At 36.1% G+C, this 22384-nt stretch overlaps 3 protein-coding genes across 3 annotated transcripts; all 3 read right to left on the reverse strand.

Moving 5' to 3' along the window:
• Positions 1-2790: 2790 nt before the first annotated feature.
• LOC133334957 (protein lin-37 homolog) lies at positions 2791-3602 on the reverse strand. The gene is made up of 2 exons (XM_061543267.1): positions 3527-3602; positions 2791-3430 (listed from the first exon to the last, which is right to left on the reverse strand). The coding sequence occupies exons 1-2, from the start codon at positions 3600-3602 to the stop codon at positions 2793-2795; spliced, it is 714 nt and encodes a 237-aa protein (XP_061399251.1). The 3' UTR covers positions 2791-2792.
• Positions 3603-6762: 3160 nt separating this feature from the next.
• Positions 6763-9119, reverse strand: LOC133334959 (uncharacterized). The gene is made up of 2 exons (XM_061543270.1): positions 8714-9119; positions 6763-8654 (listed from the first exon to the last, which is right to left on the reverse strand). Exons 1-2 carry the CDS (start codon positions 9117-9119, stop codon positions 6763-6765), a joined length of 2298 nt encoding a protein of 765 aa, XP_061399254.1.
• A 3613-nt stretch (positions 9120-12732) lies between these two features.
• Positions 12733-13381, reverse strand: LOC133334958 (peptidyl-prolyl cis-trans isomerase Fkbp12). Its single transcript, XM_061543268.1, has 2 exons — positions 13309-13381; positions 12733-13018 (listed from the first exon to the last, which is right to left on the reverse strand). Exons 1-2 carry the CDS (start codon positions 13347-13349, stop codon positions 12733-12735), a joined length of 327 nt encoding a protein of 108 aa, XP_061399252.1. The 5' UTR covers positions 13350-13381.
• Between the last annotated feature and the right edge of the window lie 9003 nt (positions 13382-22384).

Genomic DNA, 22384 nt, shown 5'->3' on the forward strand with positions numbered 1-22384 from the left:
TATTATAAATTAAATTTTGTGATCATAGTAAAAAGTAGTAGATTCTTGCAATGCGGGAAGACTCCAATTATTTATGTTTTATTTTTAAAAATGTGTTTAGACTACGCCTTCTAAATCGAGTTACCAAATCCTAGCCGTTTAGACTGGTATTAAAATGATATAAAGCCAATCAGCTGTTATTTGTTTACGTATAAATACACATTTGGTCTATTCTCGTACAGCAAGAATCTACAAATTTCTATAATTTTTTTCGATATCATAAAGAAAATATTTGGTCTGTTCCCGTACTGCAAGAATCTACTAGATTTTACTATTTTCTTCGATATCATAAAGGAAAATTCGTTATCGACCAGTTGTTATCATAGTAAAAAATTGTACATTTTGGCACGTTCTGGGACAGACTAATTTCTAATTCCATGTAGCAGCCCAATATTTTCATAATTCTAGTGGATCCATAATCAATATGAAGGATACGCATTATCAATATGAAGGCTAGAAAATCAGATTTATGGGCCAAATTTTAAAATTCGAACAGAATTCTTCTATATTATTAGCAAGAAAATTGACCGAAATGACCACCCATAGCCATCGAACCAAATGGGATTTTTTTTGTTCCAGTTTTTGTCGATAGATTGGATTATATTCACCCTAAATTATAAAATTTAAATTGCGTTCTCAAGTGCATCAGTCTAAATACAATTCAATGCTGTTTAATAGGCCTCTTGATCTGAAGCTGAAGATTGGTTTCTTCTATAGATGAGCTGAAGGTAGGCTTCTGCTATAGATTCTATAGAAAAAAATGAAGATCGGATACTTCTATAAAATATATGAGATATAAAGGCTAGCTTCTTCGTTCGGATATATGAAGGCTTGCTTCATCGTTAGGAGAGATGAAGTTCTGCTTTTTTCGATAGGAGAGTTGAAGGTCTGCTCTGAAGAGCTGAATGTCCTCATTATTTTATAGAAGACCTGAGTGTCAGCTTCTTCTATAGAAGGGCTGGAGATCTGCTTATTCCTATGAAAAGTTAAAAGTTTGATTGTTTTGAAGAATTGGTAGAAAATTGAGTTTTTTTTTCCTATTGAAAAGCTGAAGAAGGACTTCCTCCTGTAGAAGGTGGTCTTCTAAGAAAAAATCACGATATTTTATTGATGAACAGCATACTTTTTCCCAAAGAAGTCCAGGAGGCTTTTTTTTCGACCACAAAAGTCTTCATGCAGGCAAAAAAAGGTATACTTAAGGAATATCAAAATATTCTTTTTAATTCTGTGATTTAAGCGAATACCCGAAGGTCCACTCATTGAAGAAGAAGAGACTGTCTTCATATATAAGACCAGAAAAAACGTGTAATAGGAGACCAGAAGAATATAAAAGTGCGTTTAGATTTTCCCCATAAGGACCCCAACTTAATCAGCAAGGAGATATTCCTTTAAAGCAAGAAACACCTTCATGTCGTGTGGAAATATGAGAGAATCTATTTTTACAAGGCCACTAGGGAACTTTCGGTCGATCGAATACCTACCTCGGACGGACATGGAAAGTTTTTTACCCTCCAAGAATACGAAGTATGAAATTACAAAAGGGAATCCGCCACTGAGCGGTCACAATTGGGTGTTTCAAAAACTCTTTGGAATCCTAGCTTTCGGCTCCAGCACCCAAAAAGTGCCAAACCGAAAGAAGTACTGGATACAAAGGTATATCGGAGAGTAATTTGTTGTTGCAAAGGATTGGTAAGGGCCTCAACTTGATAAGCGAGAAGTAATTCCTTTTATGCAAAAAACACCTTAAGGTCGTGTGCTGGGACCTATAGCAAGTTTGTTTTTGGAATAAGATATATATGGAATATATGTATAACCTCCAAATCTATTTGTCCGGTAATTGCCAAGCTTTGTGCAAAACATTGATTTCTATGGGTATGAAAGTATGGGTATGGTATGCAGGGATCATGACAGGTCATTACAGGACCAGGTCTCTTCTTTCAAAATGGGAAATTAGTGAAGACAAACACTGCCCTCTATGTGAAGATAAAGAAGAGACGGTTTACTCTGTGGAAGCCCCATTCTTCGAAACAGAGGGCATCAATCAACCTTTTTCTCCGAATCATTTTTAGTTTTACGAAAATCTTGTAATGGCTGAGTAACCAATCCTAACCTCTAAATTTTTCTTCGTATTTTTTTCTAATGGACCATAGATCTTCGAATGGGGCTACTGTTATCTGGTAGTCTCAAATCCTCTACCCTAACCTTTGGTATAGCCCCCATATAATTTTTCCTTGGGAACGTGGTTTCGCACTGCCGCATAACTTTTAATTGTGTTATAATTGTGTTAGCCCGCAATAGTTGCACCTCCAAAATTTCGATATTTTGAGTGCGTTTTTCCTCAAAATTGCCTGTCATTTAGTATTAGTAGTATCCCAACGAAATAGTTCAATATAAAAAGTTAACCCCATTATCCGGTATTTTAGGATCTTGATAACTTTTTTCTATGAAATTTCATATTTTGGGGTTTTACCATAGCCTCCATCATGGTAATTGCACCATGTTCAACACACAATCGAGTTTAGGTATTTTTATACACATCACCATAAGCTGGACATTAAACCTGATAGAGAAGTCTATACAAAGTTCGTCTAAATCAAACTGAACGTAGTTTTTATTTGTTAAAAGTTTCTGTTTTATTTTCATTTATAAAATGAATACAAAAATTTAAATTACATGCAACCAAACAAAATAACATAAATATTAGAGATATGAAAATGATCAAATAATCATGCATCCATCTACTACCACCACTACTAAGGTTTAAACAACTCCTGCAATATATAGAAATTGATGTTGTTCCGCTGCTGATAACGTTTGGTATGTTTTTGCCAATCGCTTTTAATGCGTTTCCATTTCATTAAATGTTCCCCTAGCAGTTCATTTTTATTGGCATATTTTATGGGATCATCGGCAGCTATTAAATCATCTCCAGCACCATATCTCTTCGGCTCCGATTGTGGTGCGATTTTTGGTAAATCTGTTTCCTTGGGTTTTGGTAAACTTGTTACCTCCCTAATCTGACCCTTTCGCAATTTTGTCACCAATTCTAGACCATTGTCATCACGATGTGCTGGGGATGGTGATCGGGTTTCACGATAACATGGTATATTTGGATTACGTGGTTGATTGGCCATCCATGCCCTACAAATGGGATACAGAGCCGTTTGTTCGGTATATTTTGAGAGATCCAAAGTACGATCGAACAGTTTCATAACAAATGATTCAGCTTGGATTTTATTTTGACCCGCCGATGTGGCTAATTCACGACGACGCTTTTTGCTAGGTGTCGAGGGAGGTGGTGAATTTTTGCGATCATTTTGCGGAAGAGGTTTTTTACGTGGACGACCCCTTTGTGGACGCCGTGCAACCGGTTGTTGCTGTTGTGGTTCTTCTTCTTGTTGATATTCTTCATCATCATTGTGTATATCTTCTTCTTCCTCTTCATAGGATGATGGTATATCGTCCACCTCCTGATTGTGGTGTAGACTTTCATTGGATGCATTCTTCAGACGATGTTTTTCTGATTCACTGAGTTGTTTTCGCCTTTGGGGTGGGGTTTTCATTTTGTATTCGAGCTTTTGATTTTAAATTGGGGTTTGAAAACTGTAAAAATATCTAAGAATTATTTTAATTAATTCAAAATAAATTTATACTTTAATTTTTTAAGGGAACTGGATTGGCAATGTCAATACGACTTGCAGGCATCCAATTACAAGTGCCAAAACTTACCTCAAATTTACCGCAAATGTTCCCCACTAGTATAAATTGTTATATATATTCAATATACGTTATTAAATTGTGTGTTTATAACAATATTCTTTTATATTTTTATTTATAAAAACAAAACTGAACTGAAGCCTTCCATATAGAGCTGGCAAACAATCGATAGCATATTAATGTCGATTAGTTGTTTAATATATATTAGGGATCTAAAGATCGAAAATGACATATGGCAGGTCTTTAGAAATCAATTATGGGATACGTTTTTTAAGTGAGAAACAAATGTTCCCGCAAACAAAAACGTATAATTTTTTAAATGTATAAAGAAATTTATAATACAAATATCCTTGAAGGTTCTGGAACAGAGCAAAAGTCTGAACTAGGGTAATCTAATCGATTAAAATAAACTTGTTGAGACTGGACAAAAGTTTCAAAAATTAACCTATTTACACAGGATTTGTTCCCGTGCTCAAAAAGTGGTAAAAATTTTTAAATCTATTAAGGGAAAATCGAAAACAATTTCGACTAATAGCAAATTTTTGCAGGTTTTGGAATATAGCAAAAATTCAAATTAAATCCTTTTCTTTTAATTATTGATCTGTTCCCGCACTGCAAGAATCTACTATATTTTACTATTATATAAATTCGTTATCGTAGTAAAAAGTAGTAGATTCTTGCAGTACGGGAACAGACCATATAAAAACTATTATGTCAGCTCATTGCATCAACAGCAGATTTTTACGCCTTATTAAATCTACCTTGATTTGTCTCTTGCTGGATCTGCAATTGTGCGCCTGTTTCCGCACACAAAAACTTATGAACTGTTTTAGGTTTAAAAAGAAAAAATCTTTCAGGATCAGGAACACACACTTGATACATGTTCCAGACCAAGTTCCATGTTTTTAACAACGGTAACAATTTTTGCTTTATGATATCGAAATATTCGTAAAAATTAGTGATACTTGAAGTACGAGAGCTATACATAGCCAAAGACCTTTGAGGATACGGCTTCATTTGGAACAGCTACCATCGAAAACGCTATTTTTGCTGGGAGCACTGCCTTTTGACTTTTTTTAGTTGTGTCTTCTGGTTCTGCAGAGCCCATACCCATAGTCTCCACATTGGTAGGTGGTGGACATGGGAAACTATCGTTGTATTAATTTTGTTGGTTAGAAGTTCACCATTAGCATTGTAAGAGTAGACACGTATGTACATCCCCAAGAACCTTAGGTGTTTCCTAATCGGAAGGAATTTCTTATGGCTGATATTACTGAAGCATTGGTTGCAATTAATCTGGCAAAATATATTGTCCTGATATGCTGAAAGTCTGCATTCTTCTGCCTAACGGCTCTGTTTTTAGTAGAAGGTGAATCGTCCCGTATATCAACAGGGGTGTTTTCCTTTTCTTCTTTATGTCACTCAAAACATATGTAAAATCGTCTCCTCCCGCGGCTAAGGTCGTTTGGGTTAAACTTTTCTTCTTCATTTCTTCAGCCAGACACTCTCCTGACATTTCTGGGTGGTAGGTGTGGATGCCACGTTGGGCGCCATTCATGTAGCAGCCAGTTTTCAAAAGATAAATATCTAAGGAATTTTGTTCGAGATTCTGGAAATAAAAATACCAATGCCATTTTAAGACATCTTATTCCATTCGCGGATATTTGATGAAGGCAAAGCTAAGTATGAGCTACCAAAATGTATTTTAAAAATAAGGCATTTATAAATGACCAGGACATCGAAATGAAACCTATTTTCCTTAATATCTCTACCGCATGTGGCCAAAGCTATAGAATTATTGGTAAAATTGAAGTCATTGCCGATTATGAGAAAAAGAAAGAAAATATGGCGCGACGTTTGTACCAATTTCGTGTTATGCCACGGAATTGGTACAAAGTGTTTTAAAAATGCCAATCTGACCATAAGCTTAAAAAATCTTACGTTTGCTTAAAGGAACTGAAGTGTTTGGGGTCCATATAAATGCTAAGATGGACCTGTGGGCAAGGAAGGGAGGGTTGGTGTGGGTCCGGTCACCAAGGACCCAGAATCATCACAATGTTGTGTTTATTTTTGTGTTTATACATATTGGAAAATAGTTCTTGTGAGGCCCTGATTTGGTTGGCGGGTTATGGACCTCCCTGAGGCCGATAGTTAGTCCGATGTGCCAACCCAATTCATGTATGGAGCCGTAACATGTTTGCTGCCTTTATTTAATCCTCTCTTATAATATTCCATACGGAATTGATATTCATGACTGATGGGCTGAACATAACGGACTTTATAAAACTTGTCCTGAATCTCTTTAGAAGAAATGTAGACTTAAGGGGGGAATTTACTCCCGAAACTATTTTACATACACAATTATATATATCCCCAAAAAAGGTATAGTTCATAATAGCGCGCTACATGGCAGCCTTTTCTTTATTAATAGTAATTAAATTTATAACGCCGTAATTGATTTTTAATTTAAGATTATAAGAGCAGTAAATAGAATTAGGTTTCTTTTCAGCTTTCAATTAAATTTATAACAAATACTCTGTATTTTGTTAAGTGAAATTCTTTGTGGTTGTTTGGTTTTTGTTTTTTTTTTTCAGAAGAATAAAATGTTTTTTGTTATATTGCCTTAATACAAATTAAAAGTTAATTTTTGTAGATAAAATCTAAAAAATAATAATAAAATATATTAATTTATTAATTAGCTCACTATATAAATAAGACAGGTCGGTCAGGTTTTTTTCTTTTTTGTTTTCTTTTTGAAACACAGCAGAATTTTTCATTTTGTTTTTATGAAGCATAGTGCATAAATAACAAGCGGCGGTGCCAATAATGTTAAGGGCTTTCATAGCACTCCTCCATGTAAGTTTTGAGCTCCGCTGCAGGGATAAACAAACAAACGAACGATTTAATTTAAAGAGAGAGAAAAACGAAATCAATGGAGATCATCTTCAACGAATGCTTTGGATAATTAAATAGTCGAATCCATCCAATATATTTTACCTCACATATCTATACAATATCACGGGGAGCACTTAAAAAGTGTACCGTATTAGAAACTTGATGTGTTATTTCACTTAGCGTTTCCTTGTGAACACCACCGAATAATATCAATTCACCGTGACCGGGTACCATTGTCGATAGTATTAGTCTCTCGGGGGCCCCCGGTATGACACCATAATTCTTATACTCTAACCATTCTATATAGGGTTCTGCTGTTTCGCATAAGGCATTCGATAAATCACATACAAACAATGACAAGACATTGCGTTTCGCCCTCTTCGGTGATGGTTCTTTGACGACTTTCTGTTCGACCTGGGCGGCACTGCGTCGCGAATTGCGTAATGCATTCATTTTTTCCTCCATGCGTCGTATACGTTCATTGTGATCCTTCGAAAGGGATCGTGGACGGTTTTGTACATTAAAGGCAGCCATACGGAATTGATCCTCGTATAGTTCATCGAATCGTTTGGGCAGTAGGGGCTCATTTTCACGGCAGCGCAGGGCAAGATTGCGTTGTAGGCGATTGGCAGCCTCCTGATCTAGGCCGCCATTGGCTTCATTATCCTGATGCTGATGATGAGAGCCATTAAACCGCGGTGAAGACCCCGCCGATGTTGAGGGCCGATTTTGATTTCTTTCCTCCGGCGGCGAGGCCGCCTGATGCAAATCCCTTAAACTGCCATAGCGCGGTTGTAAATTATGAATGTGATTTTGGTTGTTCACGAAGTTGTTGTTATTGGCATTTTGTTGATGCTGATTGAGAATCGCCCTCCTTTGGGCAAAATAGTGATCATCGGGACCATCACGTGGTATGGCACCGGGTGGTCTCCTTTGATTTTCCACACGATTATGATTGACGGCAGGTATTCTGACGGGCCCCGCACCATCCATCATGGCTCGGGGTCTATGCCTATCCAAAGCATTGTTGTGGTTATTGCGTCCTAAACCCTCACCTGGCCGGGGAGCAGCCCTTCCACCACCCACCGGTACCCGAGCCTGTTTCATTAGCTGGAAATCTTGTGGCATATTCGGCGTGGGCCCCAACACAACCAATTTCGAGTCAATTTTACACGCAGGATTACACCACATATGGGAGGCGGCATATTTTTTATTACGCACCGGTATTGATTTCCATTGCCACAAATCCCTTGACATATCCAGAAGCCAGGCATCGGAATAGACACTATTGGGGCCACCACAACCACCCACCACCAACAGATGTTTCTCATCCAACACCAACTGAAATTGTCCATAACGAGCTGGCGGCTTCAGGGTACCTAGGAAAGTGGGTTGCCACCAACGATGTTCTTGGAGGTCTAAACACCAGGTTTCATTGGAATTCGAATTGACACCATCAATAATTTGATAACCACCAAATATGACCATTGTATCCCCATGGACACTGGCCGAGTGGCCAGCTAGGGGTGGAGGACTGGTCAATGTCAGCGCCACTGTCCAGCGATTGGTCAGTAAATCATAATAGTGCAGCTCATCAAACAAACACCACTGCTGATAGGGCGGATGCAAGGAGGGATAACGCCAACCACCAAACAATACCAATTGTTCACGCCAACACACCATAGAGGCACTGCCTTTGGGCGATGGATATGAACCCATCGACAGCGGACGTTCCCAACGCATTTCCGACAAATCAAAACGCCACAAATCATTGAAGGTCGTATCCGAAGAACTGCCACCACCAAAGACATACATGGAATTACCATGGCGTACAGCGGAATGCGAGAAGCGGCCAGCAATAATGGGTGTTGTGGGACTGCCACAATTTGTGCCAGCATTTTTGGCCTCAATGGAGGCGGCAGTTTGCTGGGAATACACCTGCCAGCTGAGGCGATAGTCCACCAGGCCCTTGTGTAAATTGATTTTGGAGCGGCGTATGAGATCTGTAAACAAAACGACCAGAGATAAGAATTTCTTTAAAGGAATTCGATGCGCTACTCACTCTTCACAATGCCATTCCAACGTTTACACACCAAACGGCAATTTTCCAAATCCTTATATGGCGGCAGGTAGGTTAAAATAAATTCCAACATTTCATCGGGCAACATATTTACATGATATACTTCCACTTCCACGTCGTTGTTGTCGTCTTGGTCGGGCGATTCACAAAAATTTGCATCAGTTCCGTCCGCAATCACTTTCTCATTTACAGCCTGGCTATTTGTTTTATTTCTTATTGATTCACGGCAGTCACCAGCAGTGTTGTTGTCGTCACCACAACCACCACCACTGTCGTCCTCGTCATTGGTACATTGTTTGTGTTGCTGCATTGTCGCCAGATTGACCTTGTCGTTTTGGCTGCATTGGCATTGATCCTTAACCTTCATTTTCGTCGTCTCATCGTCCATGATCTTAAAATAGCCTTGTTGAGTTTTGTTTTTCTTTTTGTTGGCTGACGTCTATGCCGTCGGTTGGTTGGTTATCCTCTTACACGACGTTATTGGCCCGCAAATCGGATTTTTTCCTTTGTTTTTCGCCTCTTTATTTTTCCCGTCGTTGCTGTTGTTGACGGCGTTGTTGTTGCTGCTGCTGCTTCTACTACTGTTGTTGTCTCACTGTTTCTTTGGTCTCGGCTCCTTTTCATTAGCCGTCCGTATAAATTTGTGCCCAGTTTTTCTTTCTTTTCTTGTGCTTTACACCACCTACCACTTTTATTGTTATTGTATGTTACAATTCAAGTGGTGTATATCCCCACGTTCCTTGGACTTCCTTTGTTCGCCTTTTGTTTCTTCCGTGCTTTTTTGTATAATTTTATTATGAAATTACAATAATCTAATTCCTTCCAATTGGAAGAGACGATGAGAGCAATGAGAGTGAAGTTGGTCGTGATGCCATTTCTTAAGCAATCAAATTGAAAAACGTTCCATATTCGATGAAAAGAATGAGTCAGAAGGGAATGGCGGATGAAAATAAGAAATCAAAACAAAACGGAGTGAAATCCTCTGGTTGTCTGTCTCACTAACTGGCTGTGTTGTATAGAAATCGAACATGGAAGAAGGGAAAATCAGCTGTTTGTTTGATTTCTGTAAAATGAACTAACGAAACTATTTCCATTTAATAATCGTTCAATTGGAATACATGGCGCTATAATCAAGTTGGAATATTAGCAACTCTGTGAGTAGTGGCTTCATCTGTCAAATATGAAGTAAAAATACACATCAAGATGGAGGTTTTTGCGATTTTATGAGCAGATATATTAAAACCCCAAATATTAATAAAACCCCAATGAATTGTTCCCATAATTTAGGTATTGTTGTAAAATTAAAGGAAGTTTCACAAATGTAAGCACTTATTAAGACAAAAAATTAAATAACAAAAAAATATAGAAATGTTCCTATGTTTTTTCTAGGTAAAAAACAACTAAAAATTCAAATTCGACATTGGGTATCCATAATGGAATGTAATTCTTGAACTCTTTAAAGGTAGCAAATATGCTGCTGCCATTTTTTTTTTTTTTTTTTTGAAAATAGATGAACTTTGATGAGAACGGAACAGGGGGCGGTCAAAACATGGGACAACCATTATCCCCAACCGAAGAAGCAATATAAAATCTAATTGGAATGAAATCGTCTACCGTCGAAAGAGTAGCGGTGAAATCCATTGGTCTTGCAGAAGATGAAGGGACGTATCGATTTTTTTGCACAATATTAAAATGTAGCATTCAAAGAAAGTGAAACCAATGAGGAAATTGAGCAGCAGTTTTGCGCAATGGATGTTCCAATCTGCGATGATGGGGAAACAAGTATAATAAACCAAAAAGTCAGTCGAGTACAATCTCCAACGAAGAAATACTTCTAAGTGTGCTAGAGGTCCAAAAACAAGTTTTACAATTACAATGAAAGGGATTGAAAGGAAATTAAAAAGCAATATTCACAAGCGAATCTACAGATCTTTAGACAAATTAGGAAAACTTCATAAAAAAACCCTACCAGGAGACAGGGTAATTAAAAAAAGGAATTTTATAATAATCCTTATAATAAACCTGAAATTATTCCTTTTTAAAACTCAGAATTTATAATACGTTTACATTTAACCTCCTTGAGAAAGGCTGCTATTAAACTTAGTACAGATTGGGACGTTTTTAGAGAACAATTCATAAGGTGAAGTCATTGACATAAAAATATGGACGACTCTGGGGTTACGAACTGGAAAGTATCTGAGAAATGTTCCTTCTTGGACCATAGGTCGCATTTATCTTCCGACTTGGACGAAATTTGGCACAGCTCATTTATTCGGCCTGAGGACGAACCATATTGAAATTGGGAAAAATTGGTTCAGATTTAGATATAGCTCCCACCTATATTTTTGTCCGATTTAAGGTAAATGGTGCACCAAGCTCCCAAGGATTTTCCGATTCAAACAAAATTTTGAACAGCGTACTGACCGAAGTCCTGTTTGATGTCCGTGATGTTTTATTGAAATCGGTTCAGATTTAGACATAGCTCCTATGTATATTTTCGTCCGATTGAAGGTAAATGGTGCACCAACGACCCTATATATCTTTCGATATGCACGTAATGTGGCATAGCGTACTGAATTAGGACTAGAATGACGTACGTGAAGTTTCGTGAAAATCGTTTCAGATTTCGGTATAGCTCCCACATATATTTTCGTCCGATTTAAGGTAAATGGTGCGCCAAAGTCCCTATATATATGGTGCACCAAAGTTCTTATGTATCTTTCGTTCAATTTCATGTCAATGTTCTTTCGAAAAGGCGACGTCTGTTAGGAGAATATAACCAAAGTGTTAAAGGGTATGATATAGTCGGTTGGTCCGACTTTACTACTTTCCTCATTGGTTTTAATTCCAATTTGTTTTCTCATCCTAAAAGTATGCTTTACGAAATATGTAGTAGGGGACTTGCTATAAATTACATTTACAAATAGTTTTCCGTTAAATTTGACTAGGAATATTTTCAAAATTTAAATTCTATTTCATTTCAGCTTTGAAATAAAACACCTTTATTTAACTTCTGACGATTTTTCTAAGATGTTATTTTTATTTAATTCTTTTCTTGTATGGGGATAATATTTGATTTGAGATAATTCATTTTGTTTTGTAAGATGTTTTTGAAATTTATAGAAAAAAATGTCTTTTTTGTTTACTTTTTTTAAATACAATTAGAGCGAGCTTACAATTATTAGAGTATGGGAAGAGTTGTTGTTTAAGAGTTATTTGTTTCTTCTTAAGAGATTTGGCTACATTCAATTAAGATTATTAGCATTCTTTTCTTAGCCAATATTTTTTTCTGTTTATGTTTCCGAGTAGTTGTAGTTTTCATTTTGGGGCGGAAGGAAAAGGGATGGAGACATCCCCCCTCAATTTCCACACCAAAAAATATTCATCATCATCATTGAAAAAAGTGTAAATTATAAAAAAGAAAATATTTTATAAAAAAAGTAAGAGTCGCACAAAATGAATGCCGGACAAAACATTCATTTTATGCAGTTTGTATACCAGTTATTTTTTATGTATAAGTATTATAAGATTGTATAAAATTGGTACATTTAGTAATAAGAATAATATTTATATATATATTGAGTAGGTTGGTTGTTGTTGTTCATTGGTTTTTTGTTGTGATTTTTTTTCTTTTTTTGGATTTTAAGTTTTATGCATGCATAAATTGATTTTTTTCATATATGAAGAATGTTTGTTGATTTTTTAAGAGTATAAGAAAAATTGTAATAAATCTTTTTGTTGTTGGTTTTGTGTGTAAATGACTACATATATATTTTTGTTTTTTTGTATAATCTTGTGGGTTATTTTACTTGGGGGTAGAGCGATTAGTTTCATTAATTCATTTCATTTTTTGTGTTCATGTTGTTGTTGTTTAAATGCAACTTTGATTCATACACTTCCAGATGGTGGTTGTTGTTGTTTTGGTTATGGAATTGTAACATGTTTACTCCCACTCAGCCTTCCATCTATCCATCACCTGCTTCATCATATTGTATGTAAATCTACTCAATCTTCAACAATTCCACATCAAAATGGAGGGTGGCATTTGGTGGAATGACACCGGGATGACCACGTGAGCCATAGGCATAATCGGGCGAGCAAATCAATTTGGCACGTTGGCCAAGAGACAATTGAGCCACGCCCTCATCCCAGCCACGGATTACTTCGCCACGGCCAATGGTGAATTTGAAAGGCTTGTTGCGATCCCGCGACGAATCGAATTTGGTGCCATTTTCCAAGGTACCGGTATAGTGGACCGATACTGTGTGGCCATTCTTGGGGAATGTGCTGCCTGTAGTGGCGGCAGCAGCAAGTCAGTTGTTGTTTGCGATAACATTTTTTGCAATGTGTGCAAAGAAACAACAGCACACACATCCACACAAAAAGCAAGACAGCGCAGCACCGCACACACACATACAGCGAAATGCCAAGCAGTAACAAACACCAGAACAAGAAATGGAAGAAAAAGAGTTGCAAAAAATTAAGGTTAGCTTTTGCTTCCCAATAATATTTCATTTAATTTGTACTTGAATTTCAAAACCATTCGAATATTACAACACATATATTTTCAAAACAACCTACCATCACCGGGAGAAATTGGCACAATTTGTACACCCATGTTGTTTTCTTGCTTTTGTTAAATGTTAAAACACTTCTCGGGAACAGAAGAATAGAATTACCGCACGCACGGCTTTTTTGCAAAATCAAGTATCTATTGATTAGGGATCTAAAATTCGAGGGAATGATAACAATCGATTAGTTGAATAATCGTTTTATCGTTGGAAAACAGAATCGAGGGGGTTTTTAAACAAGGCAATAAGAGTCTAAACGCAACCATAGAGTCAGGAGTCAGCGGCATACGATGGGGAATCTGTCGAGACCCCAGCAACGGACAGCGGCTAAAATGTTGGGAAGGCCCGAGAAGTAGCTGATGCGAAACACTACAAACGTGCTGTTTCCTATCTCCGCAAATTCGTGGGGCAAGACGCGAATTTGATTTCGGAAAGGTTCACCTTAGGGATACGTAGTCGAGCGCAAAAGTCGACTTTTTGACTTTTCGATTTTTGCCTCTGACTATGGCACAATGAATAGGTAGTCCATTTAGCGCACCTGATGTCGGGATTAACTGTCAAAGTGTGTAATTTCTACTTGAATTAGATGTGCAGTGTTGCCAACCATTTGAATTATTATATGGAAAAATTTGACAGATGATCGAGACAAAAACAAAGATTTTTGTTTTGATACATCACCTTATTATTGCATCGTGCCTCTGACCAAAAAAGTCGATTTTTAAACTTTTCGATTTTTGCCTTTGACTAAAAAAGTCGATTTTTTGATCTTTCGATTTTGTCAAAATAGTTCAAAATCGATTTTTGACTTTTACTGACTTCCGGCAAAATCGACTAAAAATTAGATTTTTGGCAAATTGAGCTTTGTGATAAATAACCAAATTTTTACGAAGAAAATCAAAAGCGGATCTTGAAAAGTCGACTTTACGATTATCTCATAGATCAAAAGTCGACTTCACACGGTTCACGTTAAGCACCTCTACTTCGACAGTACTCTATTTAATTGCTATATTCCATGTATGGGTCACTAGAGTCTAGCTCAAGAGAGATATGCCTGTATTGAACATATTGGTGAATAAAGGGCTAACCAGAATGCTCGCGTTGAGCCATCCGTTGCGTTATGTGTTATCGAAAATACAACAACCACAAGGAAACGATAACACAAACCTCGAAGTTGATGTGCGCTGCGCTTCGGAGTTAAATATATTTTAACTTTTTGCGTGCGTTAACGCGATAACAAATAACGCTCAACGCGAACATTCTGTTTAGCCCTTAAAGAGCTAAGCAGAATGCTCGCGTTGAGCCATCCGTCGCGTTATATGTTATCGAAAATAAAACAAACACAAGGAAACGATAATACAAACTCATATCGTTTTCTTGTGGTTGTTGTATTTTCGATAACATATAACGCGACGGATGGCTCAATGCGAGCATTCTGCTTAGCCCTTTAATGGCGAAAATCGATCCTGAAAGGTCGACTTTACGATTTTCTCATAGATCAAAAGTCGACTTTGACTTTTAGACTTTTCAATACAAAAAGTCGATTAATCGATTAGTCGATTTACTTATCCCTAGTTCACCTCATCAAGGACAAGATGAGATTCGTTAGGAAGTTCGAATGAATTTATCCGCACGCTCTCCATCTTGAACTCCAGATGGACAGGATCTCCCTGCCGAATCAAATGAATTAAATTCTTAAAAAACGTTTAAAAGTAGTGGAATCGGCGAAGCCCAATGTCTCTGACAAAGGTGCTAAGCCGACTTCTGATCTGAAGCCTAGTTCGAAACCTAACCCTAGTCAAAAGGCAAAGGAAAATGCTACTGTCATTTAATTTTCTTTGATAGAACACAAACTTGAAGCCTACTTTTTTCGCTTCTCCCTGTTACTCGTCTTTTACACACTTGAAAAAAATAAAAAAATATAAAACTGTGAGTTGTAGAAAAGGTATTCCGGGCGGATTATTTATTCGACACATTTTATTAAAAATTGGATAAGTAACTTCTATCCAAGAAACCATAAATTAAAAAAAAAAAATAAACTATAAAATTAAAATTACTTCTGGTTCTTCGAAATCGAGGGATTGATTTGAAATAAAATTAAATATTTCACAAACTAAAATAAATTGAATTAAATTCTTAAAAAACGTGTATAAATATTAAACACACAACTTTACATATCTACATTTTCCGAAAGCCAACACAATTTGGCAAATAATTACTATCAAATTCAACCTGACCAATACGACGACGACGTTGTTGTTGGGGTTTTGAAAAATTTGAATTATTTCTCGTCGCCGCATCCACCAATTGCATATTTATTATAATTGATTTTGGTATAATCTTGCTTTTTCTTCTTCTATTCGATGGCTTATTTATAATTGTTGCAGATCGTTGTATTTTTATGCATGTCTTAGCACGCCATTTATGTCGCTGTGTTTGGAAATGTTTAATTTTTTCTTCGGCCTTGGTAAATTCTATATTACATAATTTACATTTGTATTTCTGCGTCTGTCGATTATGTTCCATAAAATGAAGATTTAGATAATGCTGTGTAGAAAATTGACGTTGACATTTATTACAAATATAACGCCCAAAATCTTGAATATGCAAATGATAATCAAGAAATACTCTAAAAAAAAATAACAAAAGAAGTGTTTTGAATATTACAAACCAGTAAGGAAAGTAGTAAAGTCGGACTGAGCCGACTATATGATAACCTTCACCACTTCATTACGTTGTGCAAAATTTCGTACAAATCGAAAGATATTTTGGGACTTACACCATTTAACTTAAATCCGAAGAAATTATATATGGGAGTTATATCTAAATCCGAACCGATTTTCACGAAACTTAGCACACATCATTCCAGACTTAATTCAATAAGCTGTGCAAAATTTCGTGCAAATCGAAAGATATTTAGGGACTTTGGTGCATTATTTACCTTAAATCGGACGAAAATAAACATGGGAGTTATATCTAAATCTGAACCGATTTTCACGAAACTTCACATAAGTCATTCTAGACCTAATTCATTACGTTGAGCAAAATTTCGTGCAAATCGAAATACATTTAGGGGCTTTGGCGCACCATTTACCTTAAATCGGAAGAAGATATATATGGGAGCTATATCTAAATCAGAACCGATTTTCACGAAACTTAGCTCACATCATTATAGACTCAATTACGTACGCTATGCCAAATTTAGTGTAAATCGAAAGATATTTAGGGACTTTGGCGCACCATTTACCTTAAATCGTGTGTGGTGAAGGGTATAAAATAGTCCAACGGAGATTATGAGAAGTACTTACCTGCTGGTGAAACAATCATTACATTTGGGACAATAGAAACGTGGTTTTTTAAAATGATCGATATAATCGTGCAACATCATAGTATTCAGTGAGAAGGCTGTAAAACTACAGTTGGGTTCGTAGCAAGTAATATATTCGCTTTTAACTTCGGTCTTCAGGCGCTCAAGTAAATATGTATCTGAATAAAAGAGGGAGAAAAATTAAACTTCAGTTCAATGGCACTTTTAAAATATTACTTACTATATTCCCACTGAGATTTCCAAAGGACGTCACGGTTAGACGACAAATACAAATCAGTCAAAGGTGTCAACTGTTTGCCAAGCCATTGATTTGTGGTCGATAAACAATTTGAATTTTCTTCAAATATGTCATTCTCTGCTCTGATGGATGGTGGTTTCCTATAAAGCGTGGGATTTCTTATATCATAATCGGTAATAGTAGAAGATGCTCTGTCATTTATCTGTGAATTCCCTAATGTACTACCAACATCATAAAGCTCGGGATGACGTCGTACATAACTTGTTATGTTTGAATATTGATCGGTATAACATTTCGAACTTATGTTATTATTCGCATCAAGGCAAATAGTGGTTGACGACCGGCTTGATCTAATATTCGTTGTCGAAATATTTTCAAATGAAGAACGACTTCTTGTGGCTTTCGTTATGGTTGCAATTGATTCTGATTGAGTTGAGTTGTCACATTCTAAATCAATTAAAAAATATCGGGAACGCTTGCAGAACTTTGTTTTTTGGGAATGTTTAAGAAGCGATTGGTTTGCTTTGCCTTTAATAGAATGACTATTTTTATTTTTAATTTTGTTTTTATTTGTGCGATTCTTATTTTTCGCTACATTTTTGGTTTTATTGATATTTTCCTGGCCTTTATTTTCCGTAGTTTTATTTTTATAACTCGATTTAGTACTTTTCATATCGTCAAACATTATATTCTCAGATTTGCCGGTTACTCCATCTTCTTTACCCAATGACAAGGCCAGGCTATAGGCTCGTGTTTTACGTCGTGAAGGCGGCAGCAAATTCCCCGTTTGCTGTTGGTTCTGCATTTCTCTTTTTGCTTCATATTTGCCTGTACATTCCATTAGATGAAAATTGTATTCTTTCGGAGCTGCACATAACGCCCCGCATATATTGCACTTGAAGTTTTTTTCATGTTCTCCTACATAGTGTTCCTTTAGATCCTTATAATTTTCTCCATTATATTTACATATTTTACAGATATATATTGGCTTCTTCTTAGGCTTGGGTTTGCCGTTATCGTCATCATCATTGTATCTTTTTCTTTCCGCACATGATTTGATGTGTTTTTTATAGAAATAATTCGAACGATAAATTTTACTACAAAATTCACATACATATGTTGTGGGTTCCGGCGGGCCATATTGGAATCCATTACATATTTTACCACCCGATTCAGTATGTCGGGGTGAAATAGAAATTTCATGATGTATTTCTAGCATACTATTAAGCTGAATATTATTCGATGATTCTGTTGGCGAATTATTGTCATCAATGGAGGAGGGATGACTTGTAGTTAGACTTGGCTTCCCAGGAGCCGTCGAATTTTCATTTATATTTGCATGTTCATTTGATTTTATTTGTTTCTTTATTGTTTTCCGATTTTCATTTGCATTTTCTTTTGATACATTCTTGGAACTGCCTTGTCTATCTTCTGGAACTGCCTTGTCTATTGAACATTTTTCTGGTGCTGTAATATTTGTGGTCAATGCTGGACAGATTCTGTTCTTTTTGTTGTTATTGCTTAAAGTTTGTACACAACGTTTACGTATTTTGTTAGATGTTTCATTTAGCGTTTTCACATAAAGCAAACAGAGACCACATATTAAGGATACAATTTGTGAGACATTCGAACTCTGAAAAAAACGAAAATTAGAACACAATTTCAAAATTGAATTGAATCAAAAATTAATTAATAATTAATATACAACTTACCGGCAATCGGGTTATTGAACAAACAACCAAAATAGTTGCTAGATCGTTGGATAAATTGATACAATCGTTAGTTGTGCGGTTACACATGTTACATTCGGCGGCATCGACAGCAGGAGGAGGTTTAGTAGCAGCAGCAACGTCAGGTTCAGAAACAGCATCAGCATCTTCTGGCATTTTTGAACATTTTTCTGATGCTTTAATATCTATGGTCAATGGTGGTGACTTCTTTGTTGAACAGATTTTGTTCTTTTTGTTGTTGTTATTTTTTAAAGTTTGCACACAACGTTTACGTATTTTGTTCGATGTTTCATTTAGCGTTTTCACATAGAGCAAACAGAGGCCACATATTGAGGATACAATTTGTGAGACATTCGAACTCTAAGAAAAAAAAACGAAATTAGAACACAATTTCAAAATTGAATTGAATCAAAAATTAATTAATATACAACTTACCGGCAATCGGGTTATTGAACAAACAACCAAAATAGTTGCTAGATCGTTGGATAAATTGATACAATCGTTAGTTGTGCGGTTACACATGTTACATTCGGCGGCATCGACAGCAGGAGGAGGTTTAGTAGCAGCAGCAACGTCAGGTTCAGAAACAGCATCAGCAGATTCAGTAATAATATCAGCGGCAGGTTCAGTAACAGCATCAGCAGTGGCAACAACATTATCTCTTTCATCACTTGTTGTTGTTGTTTTTGTAACAGCATCAGCAATGACAACATTATGTGTTTCATCACTTGTTGTTGTTTTATCAATTGTTGTTACATTTTTCAAATTTCCGTTAATTTTCGCATTGGCTGCTGAGGAGTTTTTGTCGTTTGTGGACATTTTTTTTTAGAAAAATATGAATGAGCAGCGGCGGGAAGGCCCTAGGGTCCGTGTGTACTTTTAATAATAAAACTTCTATTCCTGGTTAACGATTTAGTGGCATGTCTATGTCCATAATGCACATGAAATAGGAAGTACCAGCTGAATTGTAGACATAGCAAGCATTTGAATTCAAATTCTTCAATTTTTACGTTTTAAAGTTTTCAGTTTTTCTCTTTGTATTACGATGCCATCTTTTAAAGAAAATGTATATTGTTTAATATCAAATCATCAAAATAATAGCAATATTTTAAATTACTTGCCTGTATTAAGCGGCTAACAAAATTATCTCAGCAATTGCAAACATTGTCATTCAACGACACTATTCACTAAAATGAACTATCAGAACTTTCTGTTTCTTTCTGTAGCAATTGGTCAAGCAATAAGTGGGTTCGTTTATATTTTCAGTAAAAATGTATATTATTTAAAATAAAATCATCGAAGTAGTAGCAATATTTTAAATTACTTACCTGTATTAAGCGGCTAACAAAATTATCTCAGCAATTGTAAACATTGCCTGGTATTATGTCGTTCAGCGACACTATTCACTAAAATGAACAATAAGAACTTTCTATAGCAATTGGTCAAGCAGTAAGTGTGTTCGTTTACTTTTTCAGTGTCCTGAGTAAATGTCAAAAGTAAAGAGAGTAAATTCGAATTTTTCGCTTTAAAGAGACACAATTGCAAAAAGGTAAATTAAGATTTATTAATGCGGTCGCACAGCAAGCGAAAGTCAAGTATTTTTTCTCATGTCTAATGACAAAAATGTTTCATAAAGGAAGCCAATTCACAATAATTGATATTGACATCAATCTTGAAAAACAGCTGATAACCAGCTGGTCTTCCTGGATGACCTCATAAATAGGGCTTGACGTAAACGAACATCCAATAACGAGACAGCTGATTACAAGTTTTTGCAAATTAAAAAATTCGCCTCCCGGTAGACGACACTAATAGGCCATGCTTGCAATTTCTGTAAGTATCTCTGCTGAGTTCTTAGAAAATACAGGTAAGGAGAATGGAAAAGGGGTATGAAACAAGGACATGGTTCATTAACATGCCTATAAAAAAGCCTTGTGGAATAAATAACTCCAAGCGCCCACGCCACAAATTACTACACGAAGACAATTTGGTTCCAACTTCGACAATAAAAACGTCACAGCCTCTTCTTAATTGCAGAAGTGAGGCAAAGGCAATAATTTATTTAAAATTATTCCAGTTAAGATATGCCATGGCGGAAAAAAGACTTTTCGCTATCGAAAATAAAATGTCACAAGATTCCAATGTTGGTGAAAAGTACAAATCGGAGATAAATAGGAACACAGAAAATGGGATATGCTCGTGTCTTATCTACAACAGAAGTGGACAGCAACAAGTACCCTGTATGGTCGCCAATCTATGCTTACTCTTCAATGGTATGGGGACAATGTTGTCTCAGAGAAGTCTTACAAGGTGAACTGTGAAATCGAAGGTCTGTGTGAACCGAAAAGCCGCTATGCCTTGAATAATCTTTACACTGTAAAGAATTTTAATTTGTCCGCATATTCCTTTAGGAAAGAAGTAATTCTGTATTTGAAAAAATTACCTTTGGACATTTATAATTAAGCCACACCACAAATCCTACTTGGTTTGGACAATGTTCGCCACTCCAGTCCCACCGCCATTAAGGAAGCCGGAGAATTTTCCCCAGTAGCCGTGAAAACGAATATCATATGGTCCAACAAACAATTTTTCCATGTTCAAATACTCGAGATGATAACTAATTTTCATGGCTGAGGCAGTTGATCTAGCAAATGAGTGTGATGAGCCGGCAGATCATAGGGTAAGAAGGATGATAGGACCTTAGTCACATTTAACGACGAAATAGTGACTGCCGCACTTGTTGAGGACATCGAGAACCAGTCGTACGTGGAGTTAGAAATAAGAAATCCAAACCCCGTAGAGCAAAGCAGGGCATTCCTCAGGGTGGAGGGAAATCTCCGAAACTGTTTAACCGCTATCTTTCTTTCTTTGTGTCAGACCAAACCTCCAGGTTTCTCATCAAAAACATTACTACCTTAGTAATTCTAGCAATCGAACAAATCTGAAAAGAAGAAAAGCTTTGAAAGTTATTTTTCTTAAACATCTGCTGAGAGATTGAGGCATGAATCTTCACGTCTTTTGCAAGAGGAGATGTCGTTCCATAGCGTAGCTCCTTTTTGAAAATATCATCAAACCTCAAGCCATCTCCCGAAGATTTTTGTTCATTTAGTAATTATAGGTCCTCTGGGTGTCAGCAGCTTACCTTAGCACTCGAAGGAGGACCGTGCTGAGATTTCGTGACATAGGAGCAGAAATTTCCTTTCCATTTTCTTCTTGAAAATGCCGCCTCCAAACCTCCTGACTTCCCTTGAAGTCCTTTAGTAAATTCTGACCGTCGGTAGCATACCAATTGGAATTGAAGCACTTCATAACATCCGCAGAGCAGAGATATCCTCCCCATTCGCTGCTAAATCTCTAGGCATTCCATGAATTCATACACTTCCTTTTTCCTCAAGTTTTGTTGTTAAAGAAAACGCTTTTCGATTTTTTTCAAATATAATTTTTGTGAATGTTTTTTTATTATTGGTTGGTTGTTGTGTTTTTTTTTGTATTTTTTTCATAATTATTTTTTTATAGATACGTTTTTGTTGTTGTTTTCAGTCATACAATTTAGCTAAAAATAATTATCAAAACTTAACTAACAAAGATTGATGGAAATAAAATTTTGATTTGTGTTTTTTCGATTTTAAGAAAAAATATTTTCTAATAAAAACTAACAAAAAATCACTATATATACAAAAATTAAAAAAAGGTAAAATAAAAAATAATTAAAATACTATATATACAAAATTAAAAAAAATTAAATTAAAATCTAAGTAAAATTTAAAATAAAGGAAACTAAAAATAAAA

This window comes from Musca vetustissima, unplaced genomic scaffold (assembly GCF_032173495.1).
Source record: "Musca vetustissima isolate MV318-11 ecotype Yass unplaced genomic scaffold, APGP_CSIRO_Mvet_v1 utg11686, whole genome shotgun sequence".
Lineage (NCBI taxonomy): Eukaryota > Metazoa > Arthropoda > Insecta > Diptera > Muscidae > Musca > Musca vetustissima.

What these genes read in the sequence shown, in the direction of transcription:
- LOC133334957 (XM_061543267.1), bottom strand. Translation starts at nt 3,602, where the DNA reads ATGAAAACCCCACCCCAAAGGCGAAAACAACTCAGTGAATCAGAAAAA. An exon ending in GAAGAATGCATCCAATGAAA is followed by an intron (nt 3,431 to 3,526) that starts GTCTACACCACA and finishes ATCAACAAGAAG; the next exon opens with AAGAACCACAACAGCAACAA.
- LOC133334959 (XM_061543270.1), bottom strand. Translation starts at nt 9,119, where the DNA reads ATGGACGATGAGACGACGAAAATGAAGGTTAAGGATCAATGCCAATGC. An exon ending in TTGGAATGGCATTGTGAAGA is followed by an intron (nt 8,655 to 8,713) that starts GTGAGTAGCGCA and finishes TTTTGTTTACAG; the next exon opens with ATCTCATACGCCGCTCCAAA.
- LOC133334958 (XM_061543268.1), bottom strand. Translation starts at nt 13,349, where the DNA reads ATGGGTGTACAAATTGTGCCAATTTCTCCCGGTGATGGTAG. An exon ending in ATTTCTCCCGGTGATGGTAG is followed by an intron (nt 13,019 to 13,308) that starts GTTGTTTTGAAA and finishes CACTACAGGCAG; the next exon opens with CACATTCCCCAAGAATGGCC.